Here is a 24,438-nt window from a genome sequence, read left to right on the forward strand (position 1 = left end):
TGTTTTCCCAAGGCATTTCCTTGCCTTGCAGAATATTTCACTCAGGACTCAGGAGTCCTGTCTCAAATCTACACCGCCTTCTTTTCTATACTGGAATCCTGTCTGCTCGAAGCAACAAGCTGCACAAGTGAACAGTTTGAACAGAACGCATAAATGCATCCTGCTCAAAGACATGCATAAATCATGAGAACTTACACTGAATATGTCAGATGCATATTTTGATACATAAAAGCAAACACACATAATGTATATTCATACCCATGCACACATACATGTTAATGAAGTGCGTAGGATTAAGAATAAACAGAAAGATTAAACAGCTGTTGGTGCTGCTTTGAACTATGGATGCAAGGATGTCGCAAGATACTTCTCTGCAAAGTAATAACATACTGGTTCCACAAAGTTCTCAAAGAAAAGGAAAATACTTAGTAGATTGCCAGGAGTCTTCATTTCTTAACCCAGCAGGAATCTCTATCATAGCTCAACTCGAAGTATGAAACCAATGTTGAGTACGCAACCACACCTTTCTTTGCTCTCAGAGTTTTCCTCCAAAGTGTAGAAAAGATGCCATCGGTCCAGTCATTTGTAGCCACATCCAATCGACCAAACATCTGAGGTGCTGTGATGGCTTTTGGGTTCATGCGCATCTCTTTGTGAGGCTGACCACACTCTGAGAAAAGACATTGACAGAAACATTTACTCCTACACTTGTATGGTAAGCATATTGAACATGCCAAAAATGATTCAAGCTAAGAATGCACAAAAAAAAACACATTTGTGAGTTTTCTAAAGTACTTTTTCTCTTACACACAGACACACATTTTAACCATCCAATGTATCACAAGTCGGCGTCTTTTTTGCCGAATATAGGTCCCAAAACACGCACGAAATCCTACCTGTCATAGCTCTCATCAGCGTATGTATGCAAGTTGTCTTTCCGGCCCCACTGGGCCCGAGGGCCATCATGCCATGTCGGACCCTCTGAGTCTCAAACAGCTGGATGACCTTCAGCTTCCAGGGCGGGTGAATGATCAGACCTGCATCCTCAACCTGAGGCAGCACAATTACAGTATACACATATTTACCATACAAAGCATACAAGTATACAAAGTACTATGACATGTTCTGGATAATACTGTAAGGAGAGCGTGTTGTAGTTTATTGCATGGATCACATACAGCTTCACACGCACAAAAGAAGATACTGTCACATCTCGTCAAGCACCTTAAGTTATGCTTCTCTTGTTTCTCTGTATTTAGTCATTCTTGGTCTCCTGTTATATTTTATACTCACCTCTATTCTAGTTTAAGATTCTCCATTTCCTGCCTGTGTGTCTCACACCTGTTTGATTGCCTTCCCCTCCCTGATTAGTTTCACCTGTCCCTTGTTATCCACCCTTTCATTTAGTTTTTAGTCTGTGCTCACTCCCTGTCTGTTGCCAGTTCATCTTTGTACCTCTGTGTCAATCGTTCCATCATGTATTAAGTGATTATCTTTACCTGGAGCCTGTACTGCGAAGCGAGTTCAATATACCCAGGGTAACTAACCCTATCAACCGCGATCCTGCTAAGCGGTTGTACGGAGCTGGTTCGATAAATAGACCCAGGGTTTCTCAATCTGGCTATGAGCGCGTTCACGTAAAGAGCCGTTTTTTAACCCTGAAGGTACCTCGCTAACCCTAAACCCTGCTTCGTAGTACAGGCCTCTGGTGTTTGGATCTGTTTGCCTGGTCTCACTGCCTTCCTGTTTACCAAACCTGTTAGCATGTGAAGACTGTGTGTAATTGGAACTGTCCTGTCTTTGAGTCATGCTTTTGACTCTTTCCTGTGTGGTTTCTTCAGCCTTAACAGATACATGCAGAGGTACTACGACAAGCGTACATTACTGCAGGGATGAGGGTATAATGCACGACAATGCTGTAATTTAAAGATTTGACGTTTGACTCCCTGGACTGGATTTTCTCCGCACTGTGTTTTCCACAGTTGCTAAGGTTAGGTCCTTGACAAATGGTAAATGACACCATTTGTATTCCTTTGGGTACTATATCTGGAGGCGTTTAAGAGTGACATGAAAGATATAGCAGTCTCACAGTCCATTAGTCTTTTGCTGGATTTTACTTAGCTTCTGCATTTCTCTCTCTCAACCTCGGTTTACTTTTTCCTATGTCTTCCTTCACTCTCTCCCTCTATTCATTCATCCCTATATTCCACAGTATTTATCTGCCATTTCTCTCTCCCTTGCAAACATAGACAAGCTCATCCCTCACTCCCTCCCCTACCTGTAAGTCGATGGCAGCCTCTAGTTCAGGGTAGCCTGCTTTATCAAGTTGGATGCCTGGGAAGAGGTCCTCAATCAAGCTCAGGAAGAGTGGCTCATCCTCATCGATCTAATGAAAACAAACATCGTATAAACACAAGTTAGCAAAAAACATACATAAAACACTGACAATGATTCATCTTAAATCTGTCTGGCTATTATCTTTGGTTACTGACTTTAGATTTGTAATAAATGTATTATTTACATTTTTTATTCAGATTTTCTTCTGATGAAAATGCATCAAAAGAAATAAACATGTCTAGATTATCTATTAGATGCTCTATTGTATTCTATTCTAGACTGACCAACTTGGATAAATTCATGTCCCTGAGGACCCTCATGACGATGGTGGACTCTGTGTCACTGGGGTTGGCACGCTTGGCTGCTCCCAGCGTTCGCAGCACTGAGAGGATGTTCCGTAGGCCAAAATCATAGTGAACCTGGACAACCACAAATGGCAATTTAGATGTCAATCATCATCATCATCATATGTTTGCAGACAGCTGTGTAAAACGGCCTCTTTATCTTTTCTGCTACAGTTTAAAGCCTCTGTAACAAGACAAGCCTTTACAAGTATTTCAATAATCTTCACTGCAAATTAAATAATAATGTAGATGACAGCTTAACAAGTAGTTTGACTACGAACCAAGAATTCATTTGTAGATGAAACGAAGACATGAATCAGAGATTGGCCACAACATTGTGAAGCATTAAGCTTTAGGCCCTCATAGTGACTTAGAAATCTTGCATTATTTTCTAAATATGTATAAATTGAGCACTAATAGAGAAAAGAAGGCTCTGCACACATAGGTCCAAGTATTTAATCATTATGCCGAGCTGTAACTCTTCCAGGAGGAAAATGTTCGTCAAAGGAGAATTGTCCTGTTTATTGATTTATCCTTAGTTTTTGTAAATGTTGTGTTTTGAACCTTGGGAACTATAATTGTGAACTGCATTTCCTATGTGTACCTGCATGACAAAGCACAGGTGTCCTCTATTTGACGCCATTATAAGCCCTGTGATTCCCTTGAAGGCCAAGTGACCAAAGTGGACAAATGTATTGGATGCAAGTGGGCAGACATTTATTTTCTCTATATTCAATATGTGTGGCATTTGCTGTGATCCATCCAGTGATATAAATGACCTTTAAATACTGTGTATAGAAAAAGGAAAGGCGGAAAGAAGTTTGCAAAGCCTAAAGTCTGACAACAAATGAACAAGTATACATGACGTTTAACAAGAAAGGAAAGTGTCACAGGTTTTTTTGAATCAGATCTCATCCATTGTTTTACCTGTTTGGAGAGTTGCTCCTCACACAACTTGTAAAGAGTGAAGAACTTGCGGGCCAGCTCCATGTTGTCTATAAACCCACAACTGGCCAGTTTTACCCTAATGATGATCTGACGATCAGGAACCATCATGGCCACAGAGCGGAAGTTGATCTTCAGGTTCTCAGGAAGCTCCTGGCGTCCTGCATAACCTGGGTTCTGATTACACAGGAAGAGGAAAAACAAGAGGACTTTTAAAATTGGATCAAAAGTTAAATTATAATTATGAGGAAATGTAATAGCACATAGTGTATTCCATAGAAAATGTAGATCTGAGATTATACTGTTAAAAATAATACTTAAAATAAATACATAAAGAGAAAATGAGGACAACACGAGAGACACAGCAGGTTGATTAGTAGATTTATAAGTGAGCAGTTGTATGCAATTTGTATAATTTAAAACATATACTGTATGTGCACACACCCTCCAAAGTCTCTTTGCATGTTCTCATGACACAACACAAAAGAAATACGGAAAATCCTAAATTAAAGCTGTAACATCATTAAAGTTCATAGCACTATCCTTTAACTAGTTAAATCCCTATGGCCACAGCTCAGGCCCTCCTCTCTACAGAGCCTGCCTTTGATCACTGTCTCTCTACAAATGTGTACACAGACACTCTGAGTAAAAACAGAAGACAGACTGATCTCTGAACCCTCTCCCCACGTGGAATAATTATACCAATGTTCTATGTTTAATGACTTGCCTTGGGATAGCAACTGTGCCAAGTAGATACAGTGATTACTGTATAAGTGGTATAATGAACAATGTTGCCTATAACAATCAGACCCTGGTGTTTAATATTGTACAAACTGACTTGTGTAAAGAGGCATTGTCCACGTCAATTATTATTATTTCTAAGTAAGCATTGTTGTGTCACTGACCATTGTAAGGAAGATGCCAAACTCAGGGCTCATTTCCACTTGGTCTCCATCAGTGAAGACAAAGTTTTTGCGACGTTCCTTCTTGCACGTGAGAACTATCGCAATCTGCTGGGCTGCCACCGACAAAACTGGGAGGTCTATGCGGTTGAACTCGTCAAAACAGCCCCAAGAACCAGACTGAGCCAGACCTAGAAATCAGACACATGAAACGTTATGGTCACTCTGTTGCAAAGGAATTAATTATACTCCAAACTCCAAAATATGGGTAATATACCCAATTGTCTCTTATGTGGTTCTCATTACTCATTCCAAAGCCCTCGACCGTTGCACAACACACGAAGCCTTTTAGGGCTCTATTCCTATACCTTTTCTGGTGCTGCTTTATTTGCAATAACATACTAGCACAGATTTGCCTCGTGACTCTTACCTTTAAATATTCTTCCCAAGCCTCTGAAGTCCATCTGATCAGAACAGTTGAAGACCACAACATACTTTCCTAGACAGCGGCCCATGTCTTTTGTGGTCTCCGTCTTACCTAATAACAAAAAACATAATTGTCACATCCTAAAATGAGGTGCAACAATTTTTATGTCAAAAGAAAATCAAATAAATTCTCCAACCAAAACACCTATCTCTCTAATCGCTGAAATGGTAAAAAGGTCAAGTTTAAAAATAATAATAATAATGATAACACAAGACTGTGTATCAGGGCGATAGTTTAGGACTTCTATCCTGTCCCAATAATCATTTCACAACCCTTGAGATATATTTTGGGACCCCTTGGTGAGGTCCCGACCCCCATTTTAGGCATCACTGCTGTAATCTTACAAAGGGACCACAGATAGATAGATGCAGTCAATATATTTTTGTCTCACCATTTCATAATCTTGGTGTCATTTTACTTTACTTTTACTTACAAGTCCTGTCTAAGAAAGTTTCCTAATTGGATATAATCCGTATTTCATTGACACACTGTTCCTCACGGTAATACTTTTAGGCTTCAGTCTTACCTGTCCCTGCAGGACCAGCAGGGGCTCCACCCATACTCATACCGAGAGCCTGGGCTAGGGTGATGTAGCACCTGACCAAACATAGACAGGAAGGCAGTTACATTTCAAAGGCATAATACGGTTAAGAATTTGCTTCCTCACATTTTTCACTTCCCCTGACATTCTATTCAAACACAATAAAAGTAATACAATGGGATTTTCCACAGGGAGGTCAGGGTTAGGGTCAGCCACAGCTAGAGAATGCTACCCCTGAAGCTGGTGGGGATTCAGTATCTTGCTCAAGGACACTTCAGCAGAAAGCATGACTGACACGGGGATCTGACCCAGGCCCTCTCGCTAAACATTGTTCTCCCTTTTCACTGCATGAAAAATCATGGTAAAACTGCGCTTGCAAGTCATTTTGTGTCCTTCAGAGAATGCAGAATAAACCAGACCTGATATGAAAAACACCATTGTCGCTTTTGCTTTCATGCGATACCACTTCCACCTTTACTCATTTTGTCTTTCACATTCCCTGTCCTTCATCCTCTCTGCCACTTCAACCGGTTTAGAAAAGTAAAGAAAGTGAGTGATAGAAAGGAAAGCAGCACAGCACATACTAACAAAAGACAAGGAAACAGATATTATTTCAGGCAGTGAGAAAATCCAGGCGGTCTTGGCACTTTTGGCCATAAAGACCACATGCCACTTCTTTGGAGAGCTGCTGTCTGCTGGTAGCCCCCTCCTTGCTGCTGTCTCCTCTCATCTCTTTCTTCTTGTCGCTCATCTTTTTTCCTTCTGTCTCTTCTCATATTTCCTTCTGTGTCTATTATTCTGACACAGGCTGTTGGTGGGATTCTGCCTACCTCCCACTGGCTGATTCTCTTCCCCTCTCTCTGTCAGTCATAACATCTCTCAGTGACAGAGGTGATGACTACAGTCAGTACAAGATTGCCTACTCCTCCTTTCTAATTTCTTTTCTTCCCAATTACACTGCTCTCTCTCTCTGTTTCTCTTACTCTTACTTGTTTCTCTCTCTCCTCAAGTCCAGTCATTAGTCAGCCACAGTAACGCTCCATTAAATATGAATTGATGATATTGTGATATGTTTACTCCATCACAGATAAAACTGCTACCCGTATGTATCTTTGGCGAGTAACTCTTTTGCTGAGGGCATTTCAGATGACAGGGAGGCCAAAGTGAAAGGCTCAAGTAGAAGCAGGTTTCTGCTGTGCATTTGCAGGGTTTGGCAGATACCATGTTTATTAATACTTTTTGATAGTCTCTCCTTGCAGATATTCTTGATGTAGTCACAGCCGTCGCTCTGAACTGCACTAATATGGCGGTAACAGCTGATAACGTCATCCTGACCGACAGCATCGTGACAGAAGCATAGCACCTACCCTGCGGTTCCCCCTCAGGTAAACAGTGATCGCTCTGTCAGCACTGCTGACGTTGCACTGTTAGTGGTGTTAGCACTGTTAGCTGCAGGCTCAGCCGTAGCCATGTTGAAAGCCATGTGGAGGCCCTAGATATGCTAGGCCCTCCACACGCTCCACATGCTCTTTAAAATATGAATGTGTCATTGTACATTCATACAATTGTAATTATGGCTTTATGAAAGTGTGTGTGTGTGCGTGTGTGTGTACTGTGTTCATGGATGACCATCTACCTGTCAGTCAACGGCGTAATGACAAGCCTTTCAGTGCAGCCCAAGAATTCATTCTGGTAGCTAAAGCCCACGTCTGTGATGTTGATGATCATCTTGTCCGAGTCCTCATTGAAGTAGAAACGGCACTGCTTTAGCCACTCAAAGTCATTGGGGCTTTTGACATGGAGCCGGCACTGTAAGTAGAAGAGATTAGAGTAAGAGTATGCAGGAGGGAGGAAGAGAATAGAAGAGTCATGGTGAGAGAGAAGATGGCAAGTGAAGAAAAGGAAATCAAAGGGTGCCATTCAGGAGGTGAGAGATAAAAGCTGGAAAGAGATGGAAGGAGGGGTTGAAGGGCAGGATGCATAAGTGGCCATGAGGTGACAGGAAGGTTACATTAAAAAGATGGGGAGAGGCAGGTAAGGAGAGGAAGAAAGAAAAGAGGTCAGAGGCCATCATATGAAAATAAGGTAAAAGGATGGTAAAGGAGAGGGGAGAAGGATGGCAGGAAAGAAATAAGTTCGTAGGTGAGTAAAATGAGTAGATAGAGTACAGTGAAGAGCAGTAGCAGAATAAGCAGGGTGATGAATCGAAAGATGAAATACAAAGAGATTAAAGGCGTGAGGAGGAAAAAGATGATGTGATAGAGGGGGGGTCAACAGTTATAACAGAGTTATTATAGGAGAGTGAAGTTAGATGAAGACGACAGCAAAAAGTATTTTTGAAAAAATGTGCAGGACAAGAGCAACATTTGTGGGAGAGAGAATATCGGAGTAGAATATATGAATACAGATACAAGGGGATTAAATAATAACGTTACTGCACACTTCTCATATTCACCTTGGAGACCAGCCAGACAATTTACTCTGCCTTGAGAGGAGAGTTCAAAGTCTAAATATCACTTGGCTACCAATGAAACACTTTGAAGACGTCTGTCAATTGACTCTTGCAGCAAACACCATTTGGTACCCCCACCCTGGGGTATCTGAATATCAAATGCAGTTTTACCAAAGGATATCTTGAGCAGGGGATTCCGATTATATGAACTTGGGAGGAGCTTGTTTGTAATCTCCACTGTACTTCAGTATACTGAGCAATCATGATAAAAAGTGCTACTAAGTGATCAATAAAACACTGACCAGGTCGTCGAATATATCCCTTTGGTGGACATGGATGGTGATGAGGGTCTCGTACTTGGTCCTTTCCACAGCCCCCAGGTCTCTTGTTGTCATGTCTATCAGTGTGTTGAGCAGATCCAGGAAGAGCTGGTTGGTTTTGGCCATAATGCGGCGATCATATCGAGCATTGGTCAGAGCCTCCTCAGAGCCCCTGGTCCATATCATTTGAATACCTAGCAAGCCCACCTAGATCAAGGTAAAAGTTATGTGGTAATCACATCATTGTGTGACATCAAATGTACTCACCATCAACATAACAACATTATTACTTGTAATACTTCCCTGAATACAGATTCAAAGCTGAGAATTAAAGGAGTTAACGAAGACAAATGGTCTTGGACAGTTTGCATACGTTCATTACGAATATCTTATACACAAATGAATTTGCCATATTCATAATTTTGGTCTAGTTTTGATATTTTCCTGTATCCAACATGTTTTCTGCTCAGTACACAACCCTCTGCTGACAATCACAGAGAGTAATGGTATGGCCCATGTTTTGAAATATAAGTGGAAGAATTCTTTGAATTAATTTATGATATACCTGAGCAGGAAAGGAGTTGAGGAAGTCAATGAGCTGGAAGCCAGAGTCCTGGATGGTCAAGGCAGCCTGTCGGATCACCAAGTGCAAAGACCTCTGGGATTCCTTTAGCAGAGCATTGAGCCAAACCTCTACATTCCCCTCTGCTGTGACAGGACGCTCCAGCTCCACAGTCTCCCCTTCCCGTGATGATATAGCCAGAATACGATCGTATATCTGAGAATGATTACATGTTTTATTGATTAGAATTATAAATAGATTTTCATATTTGACGTGTGAGGGAAGGGACAGAATATGACATGTTTATATTCTCTCTTTCTACCCAATTCGGATTAGTCAACTACATTTCATGGCATTGTATTGTATTGTTGCTATCTTTTCAGTTCTGCAAAAAAAATCTCTTGTCAGAGGGTTTGAAAGATGCCGTTGCTCTCAGACACTGACCACTGATCGCTCTCTAAGGAGATCCATGAAAAATTCACCTTGTCATGGAATCGGACACATTTGATGTTGTCAAAGACGTTGAGGAGGTGGGCCTGGATGGTGTGTGAGTCAGAGGCCTGGCCAAGGATCTCCAGCAGGGCAGGGTCAGAGACAAAGAAGAAACGAGGAAACAGCAGACGCTTCTTCTCCAAATAGCTGTTTGACAGCATGTTAAAAGAATAAAACGTTACTCTCAATAGTCGGTCTCAAAGCACCTGGTGTTAGAAAATACAACAAACCAGACACAGTGGTTGGCAGATAATCCCTAAAAATAAATATTTTCCGATTGTAACAGTTTTCAAAAGGTCTCTCTCTCTCTCCTTTGGGTAATATTTGAACTACTCACACTTCAAACCTTCATATTGATTTGAGGTGTGAGTTATTAAAATGTGAATCCTTGGTACCCACCCTGTAAGTGACTTCTGGCAAATCTCCAGCTGTTCGAGGAGGTGAGGAAGCAGCTGTCCCATAGTCTCATCTCCCGCACATGACTGTACTACATTGGGCATCTCATGGGCTCGCATCATGATCTTCACCCATGATTTGTCGATGTTAGAGAAACGCTTTGCTTCCTGAAGTTTGAGTCACATATTTATCTGATTATCAGGCGGTTGGATTTATTGGATTTGTTTCTCTTGTTGCAATGCAAACAAGCACACTTACATACACTGATATATCTGACAAATATGACTAATTCACTGTGACTTAATCTACCTTTGGCAGCTGTTTAGCGATGTCTCCACCCACAAACACAGCCTCCAGGTAGATCCAGAGGTTCTGGACGGTCATCCAGTTTTCTATGATATCAGTCGTGTTGGAAAGATTCTGAACCCACTTCTGAATCTGGGCTTTAAATGGAGTGTTGTACCTGGGAAATAAGTTACATGCACGTATGCTTAACATATACCGCACACAGTGACAGCTTGAATGATTGCTGTGAAGTTTACAAGGCACGGAGGCAGATCAAGCCTTTTCATTTAATTGTCCTCATCAACATACTAATGATTATGAGGATCAACATAAACATACCTGTTGCTCATTAGAGACCCCAAAACCATCAGGCTGTCCTCCATGCTTGCAATAATCTCTGATGTGCTGTCTCCTCTCAGTAGCAGCTCTCCACGGGTTTTAAAGTTGGCAAACGTAAAAGTCTTATTGTCCCACTCAGCAATCACCTGCTTCAGCTTCTGCTCAATATCACGCTCTTTCACCGCACTGATACAGATATCCTGCGTAAAACACCTCAAATGTGTTTAAACAGTAGCAATACGAATGGTAGTGGCAAATGAAATATAGGAAAATAGACATTTTCAATTATCCCTGCAGGATATTAAAACATTAGCATATACAGTACGCGTCAGAGGAAGATGAGTGATGTGATGAGTACAACACATTCCAGTCAGAAAGCTGATTAAAGAACTATTATATATCATCACATTATAAGGATTAAACCTTTTCAACATAATTATCAATAATCACTATCCATATTGAAGGATGTTATCACTAAACATCCTTCCATTACATCATCACCATTGTCAATAATATTTTGAAGCTTCAAATACTTTAAAAAATACACACAAGCTCTCAATAATGTCGGCTGATTTTTATCGTCAGAAAAAAATAATTAGTATTGACAACTGATTTAATGGCCAATATGAAAATGGTGCTAGTATTTAAAAACATTAAGTTGGTGCCAAGATGAATGCTTACTGCATTGTGAGAATTATATTAAGGCATATTGCAACTTTTACACTGTATCTTAATATCATGCATTACGTACATTCCATCAAGCTGAAAAGAACATTCGTTATATTCCTAAAATACTATAAATGTTGCTTTAGAGTCACTGTTTGCTATACAAAATAAAGGCACTTTTATAATTCTCTTGGCTTGCATAGGTAACCTACTATTCATTCTTACCTCAATCTCCTCTTTATACTTGAGCAGAGGAGCCTCCATAATGTTGCGTAGCTTGAATGTATCACTTTCCACCTCAAAGGTATGCCCATCAGTCACCTTAGCACAAATTAGATAGACGTGTTGGTCAAAGTGCGAAAATTACTGTCATATTAATTCCAAATGTCAAAACAGCTATTATTATTGTTATTATAAGTACAGTAGGGGGTTGACGATGGCTGCTAACTGCAGTCGTATGTTGGTGGCCTTGTTTCACGAACCTCAGTGATTCGCTTCCAGTGGCGCGTCATCATAGCCTTGTTAGTCATGAGTTCCAGCAGGGGGCAGCACTCATTGAATTCATCAATAGTTTTCTTCAGGTCCATGAAAGCCTGCCACTCCTTTAGGGCACGTGGCAGCTTGCGACACCTATAGTTAATGGATACAATCATCAACAAACTCCTGGCTAATGCCTGTATTCAAAACTAGGGATTCATTCTGTATGAAACACAGACCAAAAGCTGTATGTGTGTGTGTCCTTTTGAGACACACGTGCACCAGCACAGTAGCACAGTGCACCGAGCCCAAAGTACCACTTCTAAAACTGATAGATAGCATTTCTGCCAGAGGAAGGAATTGTCCTGTCTTATTCAACGGTTACGTCCGTGCACACTCCCCTTGTGACTGCTAACAGCCTAAAACCTTCAACCAATTTCACACTGTCAGGAGAACACAAAGGTCCAGACATATTAAAATCCTCTAGATGTGACTTGTATTCTCTTGTATTCTCTGAGCCTCTTTCCTCGCATGCAAGGATTAAAGTGGATGGAAATGGTGAAATTGAAATCCTTCGGAGAATTCGAGCAGTGCTTCATGGAAAACCTTTTATAGGATAATTCCAGGTGACAGACTTTTTCCTTCTTTTTTATTTTACTTTTTCATCATTTTATTTTTCTTTATATGGTATCCTTAGAATTGAATGATCATTCAGCTGGCCTCATTTCAGTTTAGTTCAGTTCTGTTTAGTGTATTGTCCAGTTACATGTAAGTCGAGGAACATTGTGTCTCACAGTCCCTTTCACTTACAGTTTATCTCAGGTCAGCACAACAAGCCCTTTTCACAGAAGCCATTTTGACATGTCATAGCAGGCTAAACACAGGTATAATTGATCAAATTAATTATGGTGAGTGTCACAGCCATTCCGGTGAGCCAACGTGCACAATATCAGGGCCTAAATGGAACAGGGCCATAATAATGTTATTGATTACATCTGTGTTTATACTGCAATATGTCAAAATGTCTGCTACGGTTATATACTGATCAGTATCATTTAAAAGGGTTCCCGTAGTGTTTTCTTTGAAACAAACATTATAATGTTTACATTCTGTGTTATGCACCAAAACACACTGTGTGTATCCTTGAGGTCTAATACACTTTCCTTTCTCAAAACATTAGAAAAGCTGATTCTAAGTATTTTAAATACTGGTTTGTTTACATCAATGTTTATGAGCTTGCAGTCTTCTACTTTTGTGTCTTTGCTTGCGCTTTGCAGCATATCTTGGCCTCTCACCACCTAATGATCAGTTAACTAGTGGAACAACATTGGTAGTGTATCACTTAACCAATGCACGAGCATGTGCAGAGATAAACAAAACAAGGAACCACTGACAGAAAAAAAGCGCCATTTCTACTAGGGGTCTAAAACTTGAATGGGAATCTTTAAATTTAGCATATTGACATTCATTTCACAGTAAATAAACTGTCTACCTCGTCTGAAAGTCCAGTAGCTCATTATTGATCTTCTCAATGTGGATGTCAGCCCAGAGGATATCATAGTAACCATTGACTGTTTCGATGACATTGTTGTAAAGGCCATACAACTTCTGCAGCAGAGCCAGCTGCTTCCTAATCTCTAACAGCTGGGGATGCTGGGTAACAGGAAGTCCAAACAGCTCCTCTCCGCCTGTGTAAGTGATGTACTTCCTGAACAGGTTGTCAAATCGATTCTAAAGAGGGGAAAAGTGGCAATAAGACCTCACAAATAAATGAATTATCTTTTGCAATGATTGAAAAAGATAAAACATAATTACAAAAAAAACTGCATCCCTCTTTGCATATGATTATCATGTCACGTATAACTGACTTTGTGGGGAACCAAGTCAATTTCCAGACCCAAATTACAAACACACTTACTGACTAAATAATGAACTTAATTATCATGCCCGCCTCAGACAGTCAAATACAAACCTGGAACATGATGAGTCTGTCACTGGCATCCTGAGGAGCTAGCCCCACCACCATGGGGCCATCCTGAAGCAGGGAGGAGTAAGTAAGTCTATGAGTACAACGATACGCTTCAGTCATTTCTTAATTATTTGTGTCTGCATTGGTTGATATTCGTCGGTACTTAATAATCCAGGTCAGGATTGTATACTGTAGTCCTACAAGTTGTAAAAATTTGATCAGCCCAAATGTAAAGTAAAATACATAGCTTGAAGAGGAGCAGGCATTATACAGCGGTTGATGGCGAGGGCTGTCTGAGCCTTTCAGCGTTTGTGCACACATGCATTTTCATCTTGTATTTTCTGTGTTCTTTGTCCTTAACCTTGTCATAATCCTGGTAGAAGTGTTGACAATCTTCCAGGAAGGTCTCCACATTGGTGATGAGCTCTCCTCTGAAGTTGGGCTGCAGGGTCACCAGCTCATTCTGTACCTCTGTGCTCCGGGACAACAGCTTCTCCCAGGTGTAACGCAGTGTATCCACCTTATCGGCCTCCTCTTTTGCCACTGACAGCTCATATTTATGAAGCATGGCATAGGACTCCTGTGAGGACGAAGAAATAAGTATATTTCATATATTGGCATCACTTTTGCAAGTAATCAAACATTTACTGTACATAAAACATGTAAGAGTTTCAATTCCTACATTCCCTCCGTACATCCATTGAGTGCTTTCATGGATGTTATTTAAAGGTTTTATGTTCATATACACGGACTTTGACCTTCATGTATACACTGTTGAAAACCATTCTCACTATAAACACTGCTGAACCACTCTCATGTGCACTACTGAAAACATCTAGGCCTATTCCCAGTGTGCATTTGTGTGTATGGACAGGGGTCTGAAGCTACCATACTGTATGAAAGACCTAATGCTGTGTTTACCTCTATGGGACTAACTTTAAAGTCTACAGATATCTGGTGCTCTCTGATCTCCTTGAGTGACGTCATGGCGATGCGGATGTCATCCAGGTCTTTGATCTGCCGATTCAGTTTCTTTCCTGCTTCATCAACAAAAGCAAAGATCTGCTCCATGTCTGAGCGATATTTCCTGTTACAGTACAGTCCGTAGTCCACCATCCAGTTCTTGGTTTCAGCAGTGAGCGACATCTTCAGGTCCGCTGATACAAAGAAATACATGTGAGCATGCAGAGATCAGTGATGGATTGGCTGGAAGTTCATTTTATATTCCATGTTGGTGTTAAGTTTTCTTTAGGCAGCAGTAATGAAGATTGCACTATGAGTACCAAAGTCCGAGAATAACCAGCAAAGTATTGCAACTCTAACCTGTGAATAGAGCCAGAGCTCCTACAGCAATGAATTCAGGTTCAGAGTTTATTTCCAGCTCCAGATCTCGATAGAAAATAATCTGGCTCTCAAACTCTGATAGCAAGGGGCTGCCCTGAACGAATCTGTAAAAAACACAAACCAAAAAAGCGTTGACATGACGCCGTTTTCCCTGGCAGTAACTTGATGCATAGTAAACAAAACTGTTAGTTCTCAGTGTTAAGAGTCAGAAATGAATATCAGTCCGTCATTCAGTTTATCATACTTTCGCATGGTGTCTTCACGGTCCTTTCTCCAGATGTGATGGTAACGGCTGAAACGGTCCAGAGCAGTCATCACTTCCTGTAATTTAATATAAAATAGCAACTGCGTGAGCAATGGGGAGGCACTAAACATGTAACATTCAGATTTGGGATAACATGACAAGGTCATTTCAATTTATGGGTGGTCATGTATATTAAAAAAGCAGATACTGAAAATTACAGTTGTTGCCTTTGTCCACATTGGACAAACGTATTATTGTTGAGAAAGAACAGATAGAGTATTAAATAATAGATATTTAAAAAACAAACAGACACTGTACAGTTTAGATTCATATGTATTTTGAAAATTGCTGTATTTGTTCTGTACATGTTAGGCCAATTGTATACATGCCTCATTGAAATGTCTTGTTGAAATTGAAGGGCCTGTACCTTTCTGGTGGAGCTGATGGAGGTGCCGAGAACAGACACTAGTTTGACTATCTCCTTGTTGTCAGACACACTCTTGTAGTAGTTTCTAGCCTGGAATGGGATAGCCTGGATCACAGATGCTGAAATATCTGAGGTGCTGCCGTCTGAAAAGTAAAGAGTTTGGAAAACAGAATCTATGTTGAGTGAACAGAGAGGGGGCGGACAGGATGGATTGGAAGTTTAAAAACAGCTTGACTTCTGCTGGGAATCCTTCATTTATAATTACAAATCAATACAGGGTTGTTAAGAGAGTCGGAAACGAGTGTTGAGGATAAGGTTGAGTCTTGTAACTAACTACAGGTGTGGACAACGGGGGAATGAAACCTTCGACATAAAATGCCTGTAGAAACGTTTCTCATGTTAGTGAGTGCTTTAAATTTCATATGTAACTTAAGTCATTACAACTCTAACCTCCAGGTTTTCATTGAATTAATCATTGGAAAAGTTTTATACAAACTAGTCTCTGATTTCTAAATGGACATGGAACATGTTGATATCCAACTTTTCAAATCAATCACCCTTTATCATCCACTTTCATGTTTCACAGCATTACCTCCAAGTTAGCCAGGGTGTAATGTGACTGAAGGGGCTGCTCTTCCCAAATTAGATTTTAAAATGTCTTGCTTCTAAAGCCACTGAAATATTCATGTCATTTTCATCAACACGTTTGTCTGCTCCTCGTCAGATTTGGCTTTGCTCTGCTGAGCTGTGAAATAAGGAGATCTGAGTACCAAGTGACTGTGGTGGAGTAGCTAATGATTAATGTTCTGGTCTGAATGTTCGAAACAATATGGATAAATCACTCTCAAGTGAGTGTTGAGTTGTTGAACTTTTAGGTACGGTTTCATGTCCTCTCATACCAGCCAGGCTCCTGTATGTTGTTGCTCCATCCTCTGATTCACTCTCAGAACAGTCTTGTTTCAGAGCCGCCAGCCGTCTTTCATTCATTTTTCTCTGCAAAAGGGAAACCGACGTAAAGACAAACTTCTGGGTTTGTGTGGTAGACTACGGGACCATAAAATAATCAGTCCAGAAAGATTAGTTACTAGTTACAATTGTGAGAAGGGTGAGCTGGTGGTGTTCTTCAGAAGTATAAATCTGTTACTACTTGTCACAAATGATTGCTTCCTTCATAAGGTCAAACCAACCTTGGAGATCCTTTCTTTGCTCCACTGGCTGACTCCTTTGGTGACACTGACTACACACTCTACAGCCCGGTTTAGAGCCTGTTGGACCTCCTCTAGAGCTGGAAGCATGGCGATGTTAGGGATGGAGAGGGTCACGTTGACTCTAAAGATTGCTTGATGACCGCTATTTTTGCCACGACTGGGTGAGTCACCTTCAGCTACAGGGGGAGAGAAGAGTAGTTCGGATACAGTATGATGTGATTCAGAGATGTGACATTTCATGAGCTCAGTGGACAGAACAGGAAACAAACAACCTCACAAGCCAGTATTCATGGTATGGCTTTATGGCTTTTATATGATTTCTTTTTTTTAATGATAAGCTCAAATAATGAGAGCATGGTTACACAACACTCACCCAAGAAATGCATGAGCGAGGAGGCGTAAATGCGCTTGCGTAGCATCTCCAGGGTGTTGCGTGTCATTCTGAGCAAAGCATCCACGTTGCGGTGGTTGAAGTATGAGAGCAGCTCCTGGGCTTCCTCCTCCATCACTTCCATCAAGTCCCTCTTCTTCTTCCTCCTCACCAAGGGAGAGGAAGGGCCGACGCTGGCAAGAGGAAGCAAGGCGTTTCTCGATAAGAGACGGCCCTCTGAGCGGCCTTCATCTTCACCTGAGATGCAAGAGGGGACACATTTACAGTACACAGGAACCCCTGTAGCTACTGCTCTAATATGGCAAATACAAACAGAAACATATATAATAAGTTCTATGGCACCTTATCTTATTCTATTTGATCTCAAAAGGAAAACGTTAGTATACCTTCACTGTCAATGTGGTCTATGGTCTTGCTCTCAGCGCAGCTTTCTTCCTCCATCTTCTCCACCTCCTCCTTCTGATTGTGGTCAAACTCCAGCAGCATGTTGATCAGTTCATTAGCAGCCTCCTCCACTAGTGAGCTCTTAGTGTGGAGACTCTGGGCTTGTCTTATGCACAGGTCCTATACAAATATGTATAGATGGCATGTACATTAATTATGCCATAAAAGGAGTAGTGCACTGCAGTACAGCATTAACTATAGGATTATACACGGTCCCCCTCAACCACAATAAAACTCTTAGCATAGATTTTTTTTTCTTTCTGAATACCAAGGGTGATGATTCACAGCAAAAAAAACAACATGAAAATTATATTTACTTCACATCATTGTAATGCGCAATATAATGCTTTGTCATTCCCATGACAACTAAGCCGGCTATTCCATCCCTTTAATAAATCACGATTGATGGCCTGTGGCCTTGACTGTTAATAATTAACCACTTTGTGCTCATCCACAAGCCGTGTCCCAAGAAGTATACAGCAACAACCTTAATGGTGAGCATTTTAATATATACATGTTGTACAAAAGTCTCCATTAATGTAATTGATAATGAAATGAATGTCCTCGGGGAAATAAAAATATTTAAGAAGTACTTTAAAAGTGTTAAGTGTATTCAAGCCCCTGGCATGTAATAACATTTTTATGTAAGCATAACATCTCTCAAATTATAGCAAGCAGGTTGGGGGTGTTGCATAACTTAGACGGGTGAGCTTAGTAAAACTATAACAACAGACTTAATACTGTTATTTCATTGGAAACAGACCATGTAATTACCCTGGTGGTCTGAACAAACACCTCACAAGTGACCGGTTCATCCTCTGGCAAAACACACAGTGTGGATCCGCTCATCTCCTGCAGTACTGCATCGATCCTAAACTCCACCAAGTCGTTCACTCTGTCCATCAGCAGCTCCAGGTCAACTGGAGAGAAATGAGAAGGAGAGGGACACGGACCGACAGATGAGGAGATAAAAGAAAGGGGCAAGCATTGGAGGAAGGGACGGGGGTGAGAGGTGAAGGAGGGAGCAAATAAATGGATAAAGAGAAAATGCGGCGCATAGAGCGGGACGGCATATACACTGCACATGAGAGTTACTTATGAGAACACACATGAACAGGGAGTACACAAGTAATCAATTCACTTAAATCTTATCAGACGCTGCTGACGAATGTGCCAGTATGTGGGTCATTGATCTCGTTGGATTTTGCTTACCCAAAGCCTTGTCGATGCGGCCGAGGTACTTGTCTATGTTCAGGGACGTCCAGTTGATGGAGGTCAAACCCGGCTGTATAGCCTCATCCACCTGTCAAGTCATTGATGTATGCTAATGCACTTTGTACAGTAGCTGATGCGTAAAGCTACTGTAGAAAGTGCACCATCTATGGCACTTTTCATAGATTCAAGTTTCACATGTTAAATGTAAGTTTAAAAAAAAGAGAAAACAGCAACAGATTAATCATAATCCCTTTTTATGCAGATCTAAAATCATATTTGATACATAACATTACATCATAATAAACGTTTTCCCCTACATAGAGTAGGTTGTGGCGCACATCCATAATCCATCATGAAATGTTGAGTTACTTAGTTAAAATACAGAGACTCAAAAATGTCCCACAATTTTGGATCCTACGGCCATTGCAGCATCAACATTTTAGTTTGTACTATTTTCCACCAGACTGAGCCATTGTCTCATGTTTGCTACAATTTAGCAAACAGAAAATAATTATTAAAACATAATTCCTGCATTTAAAAAAAACAACAACAACAACATGATGTAAATATGTAAAATGGCCATTTAAAGGGTTCAAACTTTGAAAATGAATGCGTATTTGGTAATTATTATCAGGACTGATGTTAGCTAAAAATACCTCAGTGAAAGTGGAAAATAAAAGCAATTTTTTCTAAAGTGTTATTTATAATTATATGAATCATGAATATATGAATACAGTACCACTATCCAATAAATGAATAACATGCAGTATATGGACTATAGTTTAAATGCAACTTGAACTATATCATAATCACATCTTACCTTAGCTACATGCGGCATAGCAAGCTGTTCAAAAACACACTGAATCTTTGACCGCACTCTGGTGTTCTCACTCAACATTAACTGGAAGGGAAAAAATACAACGTTCAATGGAGATTGCTGTAAGTGCAATTTAAATAACTTACCTTTATACAATGTATGTACATATCATTTTATGTTAGAGCTTTCTAACACAAATATGACACAGGATACTGTCTTTTACACTTCATAAATGCACAATCAACTTTGGCCCTCACATATACAGTTATTATTATTATTATTGCTTCTTTAAGTTGTATGTAGTTGCACATGTGTGTAACTGTGTGTACTATCCACCTGTAATTTGTTGTAGTTCTTTTTCAGTGTGTCCTGTTTCTGCCGTAACAGAGCGGCAAACGGTGGAATCTCCAAATTCATCTTTGTCATGCAGTTCGCCTCCCTGATCTGGGTCAGAATCTCTGGGTCAAAGTTTACAAACAACCCCCCTGTCTCCGGAGATCTGACCAGCAGAGAGGCCTGCAGGCCCACCCGGGCATCCTCCATCTGGGCAGGAGGCATCAAATGGGTTGGGTTGTTGAGGGAGGGTTGTGAGAAAGGAGAAGTGAGAGGAGGAGAGAAAAGAAAGAGAAATTGGTGAAAGACCAAAAGGAGTTGGGTGTGGATAAGAGGGGAGAAACACACACATTTGTATGTGCATGTTGTGATGGGACTATTAATATCCATATTTTATTTGCTTCCGTTTACCTTTTTCGTCCAGCTGTGGTGGTAAAGCATCTCAAACTCCAACAGGACCCTTGCGACCCTGTTAAAGTTTTTGATGATCCTCTTGGCCTCTGGTGTGGAAAGAACACCAGGATGCTACACAGGGATAGAATGGTACTGCGTAACTTAACAAAAATGCACTGACATTTCCACTGTAAATTAAACAAACTAAAACAACACAGAGGCCCAGCCAAATGTCATTGTAGAGAGGCAGAAATTCAATATTACCTGTTGAAAGAGATCCATGGGACCCTGGATCCTGCTGGACAGCTGTCGAGCCCAAATGATACGGCCAGCCACGAGGGGCAGGTCCCGGCCAATGGAGGGGTCCAGTTTCTGCTTCATGTAGATACGAGAGACCATTTCAATGTCCCGGCCGTAGTTCTGCAGAATACGCTGGTAATTCTCTTCAATGCCGAGGTCTGGGATGCCAAGTCTGTTTTTAGTGAGTCCGAAAATAAAAGTTGGAAAAAATATAGACAATGTTAGAAGAATAAAATAAATAGAATGTAAATAGAACAAATAAAAGTAATAGGATCTTCCAGTGATTACACCGGCTTTTTATTAGGTCAAGGTCTGTAACGTTCACTCGGAGAGACATTTTTACTTATCATTGCAGGAAACACACAGGTGTAAGTATTAAATCAACAATGAGACCATTCCTTTAGATATGCCAGAAAATAATGTCAGTGAGCCAGCATGCACAAAAAAAGACCCTGGAACTGGCAAACCTTTGGAAAGCAGCAATTATGTTTATTGTTACACCTTTGCATAAGGTGATGAAATATCCACAGTGAGAAAGGTCTATTCAGAGTCCTGCTGTTTTTACATTTCAGCTATTTGATTAGCTACTCCTTCATACCTGAGATGCCATGTGAATGCATTAACCTTTACTAATTAGCTGGCAGGATAAGGAGCAGCTTTCTGCGCTGAGGACCAGACTAAGAAATCCTTGTTTAGATGAACATGCATTGGATAATACAAAAGGCAAAAAAAGGGTTACCTTTCAAATTTCTTCAGCACATTTAGAGCTCTCTCTGTATTTTGAATTTGTTCAAAGGTGCTATCCATGAAACTCTTCAGCTGATTCTGGAAGCACAAGGAGCAATATTAATAAAACATAATTACAAAAGACAGTGTAGTGGAACCTTTAAATACAAATGAACACTCCCCCAAAAATGGTTTATTCTGGGTCATCACTAAAACAAGATAAGCCACAGGTGTTTTCACTTATTGCCTAATTAAACCTTTCCTCAGCATGTGGGTACAGACGTGTCGTATTAATGACCCCCCGTTAATCCCAATATTGCCCGATCCAACTTCAACCTGAGCAGATCCCTAATCAGCAATAATAACCGAAGACACTATGTGAATGTGAAGGCCCAGCAATTATACTGTACAATATGGAGGAAACAAACTAATGTGTTGTGTCTGTAATAGTTTACTTACATGAAGCTCTGATTTGCTTTTGCAGAATTCTTCATAGTCAACATCAAAGTCAGTTCTTCTCTGGTCAAGGAAACTGTAATGTTGTTTCTTCATGTTCAGCACAATAGCCTATCACACACACAAACACAAAGACAGACAAACATGGACAATACGTTTTATTTTTTAAACATTTAAAAGTAGTTGTAGTAAAAAAAGTTTTAAAGCCTCTCAGAAATGTGCCTAATTATTCTGCTGCAGTCAAACCTAAGCTGTGAAATGTTGCTATTCTGTTTTAAATTTTCTTTAATCCCAATTCCTCGACCAACTGTGTGTCGTCACACTGATAGTGGCTACATATCTATCATCTTAGTCTGGGAGTTTATCTGGGTTTTAAAATAGCAAAGGACAAACAGAGTCATAGGGGAAATATAACACCAAATCTTAAAGCTTACCATTAAGTATGTATACACTGAAGAGTTAACGGTCAACTTCTGTAAAAGGAGATGTCTGCAATCTAGTTTATTCCTGCTCTGTCTGGTTACTTGGGCCATGAAAGGACTGATTGAATTACATTAGGTAAAATGGACAGCATGCAAAACATTTCCTAGTCAATTACAAAACACAAATCTGAGTTGGTTCTCTGTTGATGCTCCATGCAGTTAGTATCCTCATATTGTTATCAGGTATATGTACAGTGGTAAAAGTTCATGTCTGTGAATTTTAACACTGCATGCTGTCAACTATGAAAATGGGCCATGCATTACTAAAAGACTGCGGTGAGAAATTACCTCCCATTTTCCCTGCATTTCTGCAGTCTGTGCATCCAAGGAAGCAGAAACACAGCTCACATCAATATACTCTCAGGGAAAAACATCTAAACACCAATTAGATAGAGTGACACAATTCAAGAAAGAAGTAGAAGAAATACAGGCTAGAAGTGGTATTTCATCAGTTAATGGAGTGTCTCTCTGTGTTATCCTAAATGTCTTGACAATAATCTGATATAACAGTGTACCCACTTGAAACCTGGTGGCCATGGTCTCCAGTCCTTCTATCTTAGAGTCCTGCAGGGCAGAGTAGGTGGAAATGGTGCTGAACATTTCCAGGATCTTGTTGAGTCGTCGCTGGAACGTGTCAAACTTCCCAAAAATGTACATCTCACTGAAGTCAAACTGTCTCTCTGAGGGAGTCTGTTCCAGCTTCTCCTTGGTTTTATGGAAATACCGCTGATACTCCTGGACACAGTTTAACAAAACCGGTCACTTTCATTTCCATCCATCCATCATACCAGAGTGGTGACAATTGTTGGTTGAAAAGAAACTTTGCTTCCATTCTTAACATTTCTGACATCGTGGCAATGGCATTGTCGCCCCCCTAGTACAGTAACCTCGTGTATTCATTGGGACAACTCTCATGTCTGACTTTCAATGAACCATCTGATGATGACACATTGTGACATGTGTCTTGTGTAGAAGCTATTTTTTCAAACAACACTCACAAATGTGACACTGCGCTGCAAACAAACCACATTTGATGAGAATGTAAAGATAGAAAAACTAGAAGAGATAAATGATTGACATTATAAATGAAGCATTCTACCAATAAGCAATACCTGGTTTAGGTGGATGGCAGCTTTGATTTTGTCAGCTACAACTTGCTGAGGCTGGTCCCATATTGAATTAGAGCCGTTATTAGTGATGTAGGCTTTGCAGGCTGTGATCATCTGGTTTGTCACCTGGAGGTATTGATGGATATGGTCAAATATAGATATGCATTTCATTCTTTGTGGACCCAAACAACTTACAAATATACATAAAGTAGCTAAATATCAGTGCACAAATTATCATGAGCAAAGATGTCAAAAGGTCAAAAGATGACGTTTATATTCTGTTTACATCTTTTATTAAACAAGCCAGTAATTTGTACTCTGTGATGTTAGAGATGGAAATTTTACAAATACTTTTGTTCATAATTATGTTTTTCACTTTGGGTTAATGTAACAATGCCCTTAGTAGGCAAACACTAAATGTTTCAATGGTTCATTTGATTCATCCATAAAAACATGACAACCACAGTGTGACAATCACTGTCTGAAGACAATAGCCAGACTGTAAGCAGCCGCTTCGCTGAATCCTATTGTCGAAGACAATATAATCCACTTTATCATTGTTGCATTGTGCGGAATAGCAGCCACCCTTACCTTGACAAAAAGCGATGTAATCTTTTCTGATGTGTTGTAGTAGCGAGAAATACTGTGAATCATCCTGATGGCATTGATCAGACCTGGGATTGCATCCACCATCGATACCTGGGATGAAACAGAAATTAGCTGGTGAGCGTTTGTAATTAATTGCACACATGGACATTGAATTGTATTTGTTCAACTCACCATTTCCGCAACTGAAGGAGAGTTAAACATGGATACAGTACATTTGGTTTTCATTGAATTCAGCAGACCACTTCATCTCTAAATATGTTTTCTTACAGGGTCACTGTTGTAGAGGGGGTCACAAAACTTCTCCAGGCTGTAGAGGTACTTCACATTGTCTTTGGCCTCATTGGCTGCATCAGTGATCCTGGTGTCCAGTTCCCGCCATGACTATACAAACAAACCCTTATTGCAATTAATATCAGACGGTGTCAC

The 24,438-nt window shown here is 40.4% G+C and overlaps 1 protein-coding gene across 2 annotated transcripts in view; it reads right to left on the reverse strand.

Moving 5' to 3' along the window:
* dnah5 (dynein, axonemal, heavy chain 5) overlaps positions 1-24,438 on the reverse strand; it is a gene marked incomplete at both ends in the record, with an annotated part of 89,381 nt that overhangs the window by 53,971 nt on the left and 10,972 nt on the right. Inside the window, 41 exons of one of the 2 annotated variants that reach the window (XM_079164768.1) lie at positions 524-670; positions 897-1,050; positions 2,279-2,386; positions 2,622-2,756; positions 3,609-3,803; positions 4,532-4,719; positions 4,959-5,066; positions 5,542-5,612; positions 7,193-7,365; positions 8,311-8,535; positions 8,894-9,106; positions 9,373-9,529; positions 9,782-9,945; positions 10,088-10,241; positions 10,403-10,602; positions 11,294-11,389; positions 11,551-11,698; positions 13,038-13,276; positions 13,518-13,580; positions 13,876-14,094; positions 14,436-14,671; positions 14,838-14,962; positions 15,103-15,179; positions 15,530-15,672; positions 16,429-16,522; positions 16,717-16,913; positions 17,111-17,365; positions 17,515-17,692; positions 18,347-18,492; positions 18,785-18,875; positions 19,608-19,688; positions 19,941-20,147; positions 20,349-20,462; positions 20,595-20,802; positions 21,370-21,455; positions 21,816-21,923; positions 22,583-22,609; positions 22,814-23,029; positions 23,407-23,529; positions 23,995-24,102; positions 24,280-24,393. In XM_079164768.1, coding sequence (XP_079020894.1) covers positions 524-670; positions 897-1,050; positions 2,279-2,386; positions 2,622-2,756; positions 3,609-3,803; positions 4,532-4,719; positions 4,959-5,066; positions 5,542-5,612; positions 7,193-7,365; positions 8,311-8,535; positions 8,894-9,106; positions 9,373-9,529; positions 9,782-9,945; positions 10,088-10,241; positions 10,403-10,602; positions 11,294-11,389; positions 11,551-11,698; positions 13,038-13,276; positions 13,518-13,580; positions 13,876-14,094; positions 14,436-14,671; positions 14,838-14,962; positions 15,103-15,179; positions 15,530-15,672; positions 16,429-16,522; positions 16,717-16,913; positions 17,111-17,365; positions 17,515-17,692; positions 18,347-18,492; positions 18,785-18,875; positions 19,608-19,688; positions 19,941-20,147; positions 20,349-20,462; positions 20,595-20,802; positions 21,370-21,455; positions 21,816-21,923; positions 22,583-22,609; positions 22,814-23,029; positions 23,407-23,529; positions 23,995-24,102; positions 24,280-24,393 — 6,091 coding nt within the window. The remainder of the gene's footprint in view (positions 1-523; positions 671-896; positions 1,051-2,278; positions 2,387-2,621; positions 2,757-3,608; positions 3,804-4,531; positions 4,720-4,958; positions 5,067-5,541; positions 5,613-7,192; positions 7,366-8,310; positions 8,536-8,893; positions 9,107-9,372; positions 9,530-9,781; positions 9,946-10,087; positions 10,242-10,402; positions 10,603-11,293; positions 11,390-11,550; positions 11,699-13,037; positions 13,277-13,517; positions 13,581-13,875; positions 14,095-14,435; positions 14,672-14,837; positions 14,963-15,102; positions 15,180-15,529; positions 15,673-16,428; positions 16,523-16,716; positions 16,914-17,110; positions 17,366-17,514; positions 17,693-18,346; positions 18,493-18,784; positions 18,876-19,607; positions 19,689-19,940; positions 20,148-20,348; positions 20,463-20,594; positions 20,803-21,369; positions 21,456-21,815; positions 21,924-22,582; positions 22,610-22,813; positions 23,030-23,406; positions 23,530-23,994; positions 24,103-24,279; positions 24,394-24,438) is intronic. The other variant, XM_079164769.1, reaches the window with a different exon arrangement.

The sequence above is a fragment of the Pholis gunnellus genome (assembly GCF_910591455.1).
Source record: "Pholis gunnellus genome assembly, chromosome: 8".
Lineage (NCBI taxonomy): Eukaryota > Metazoa > Chordata > Actinopteri > Perciformes > Pholidae > Pholis > Pholis gunnellus.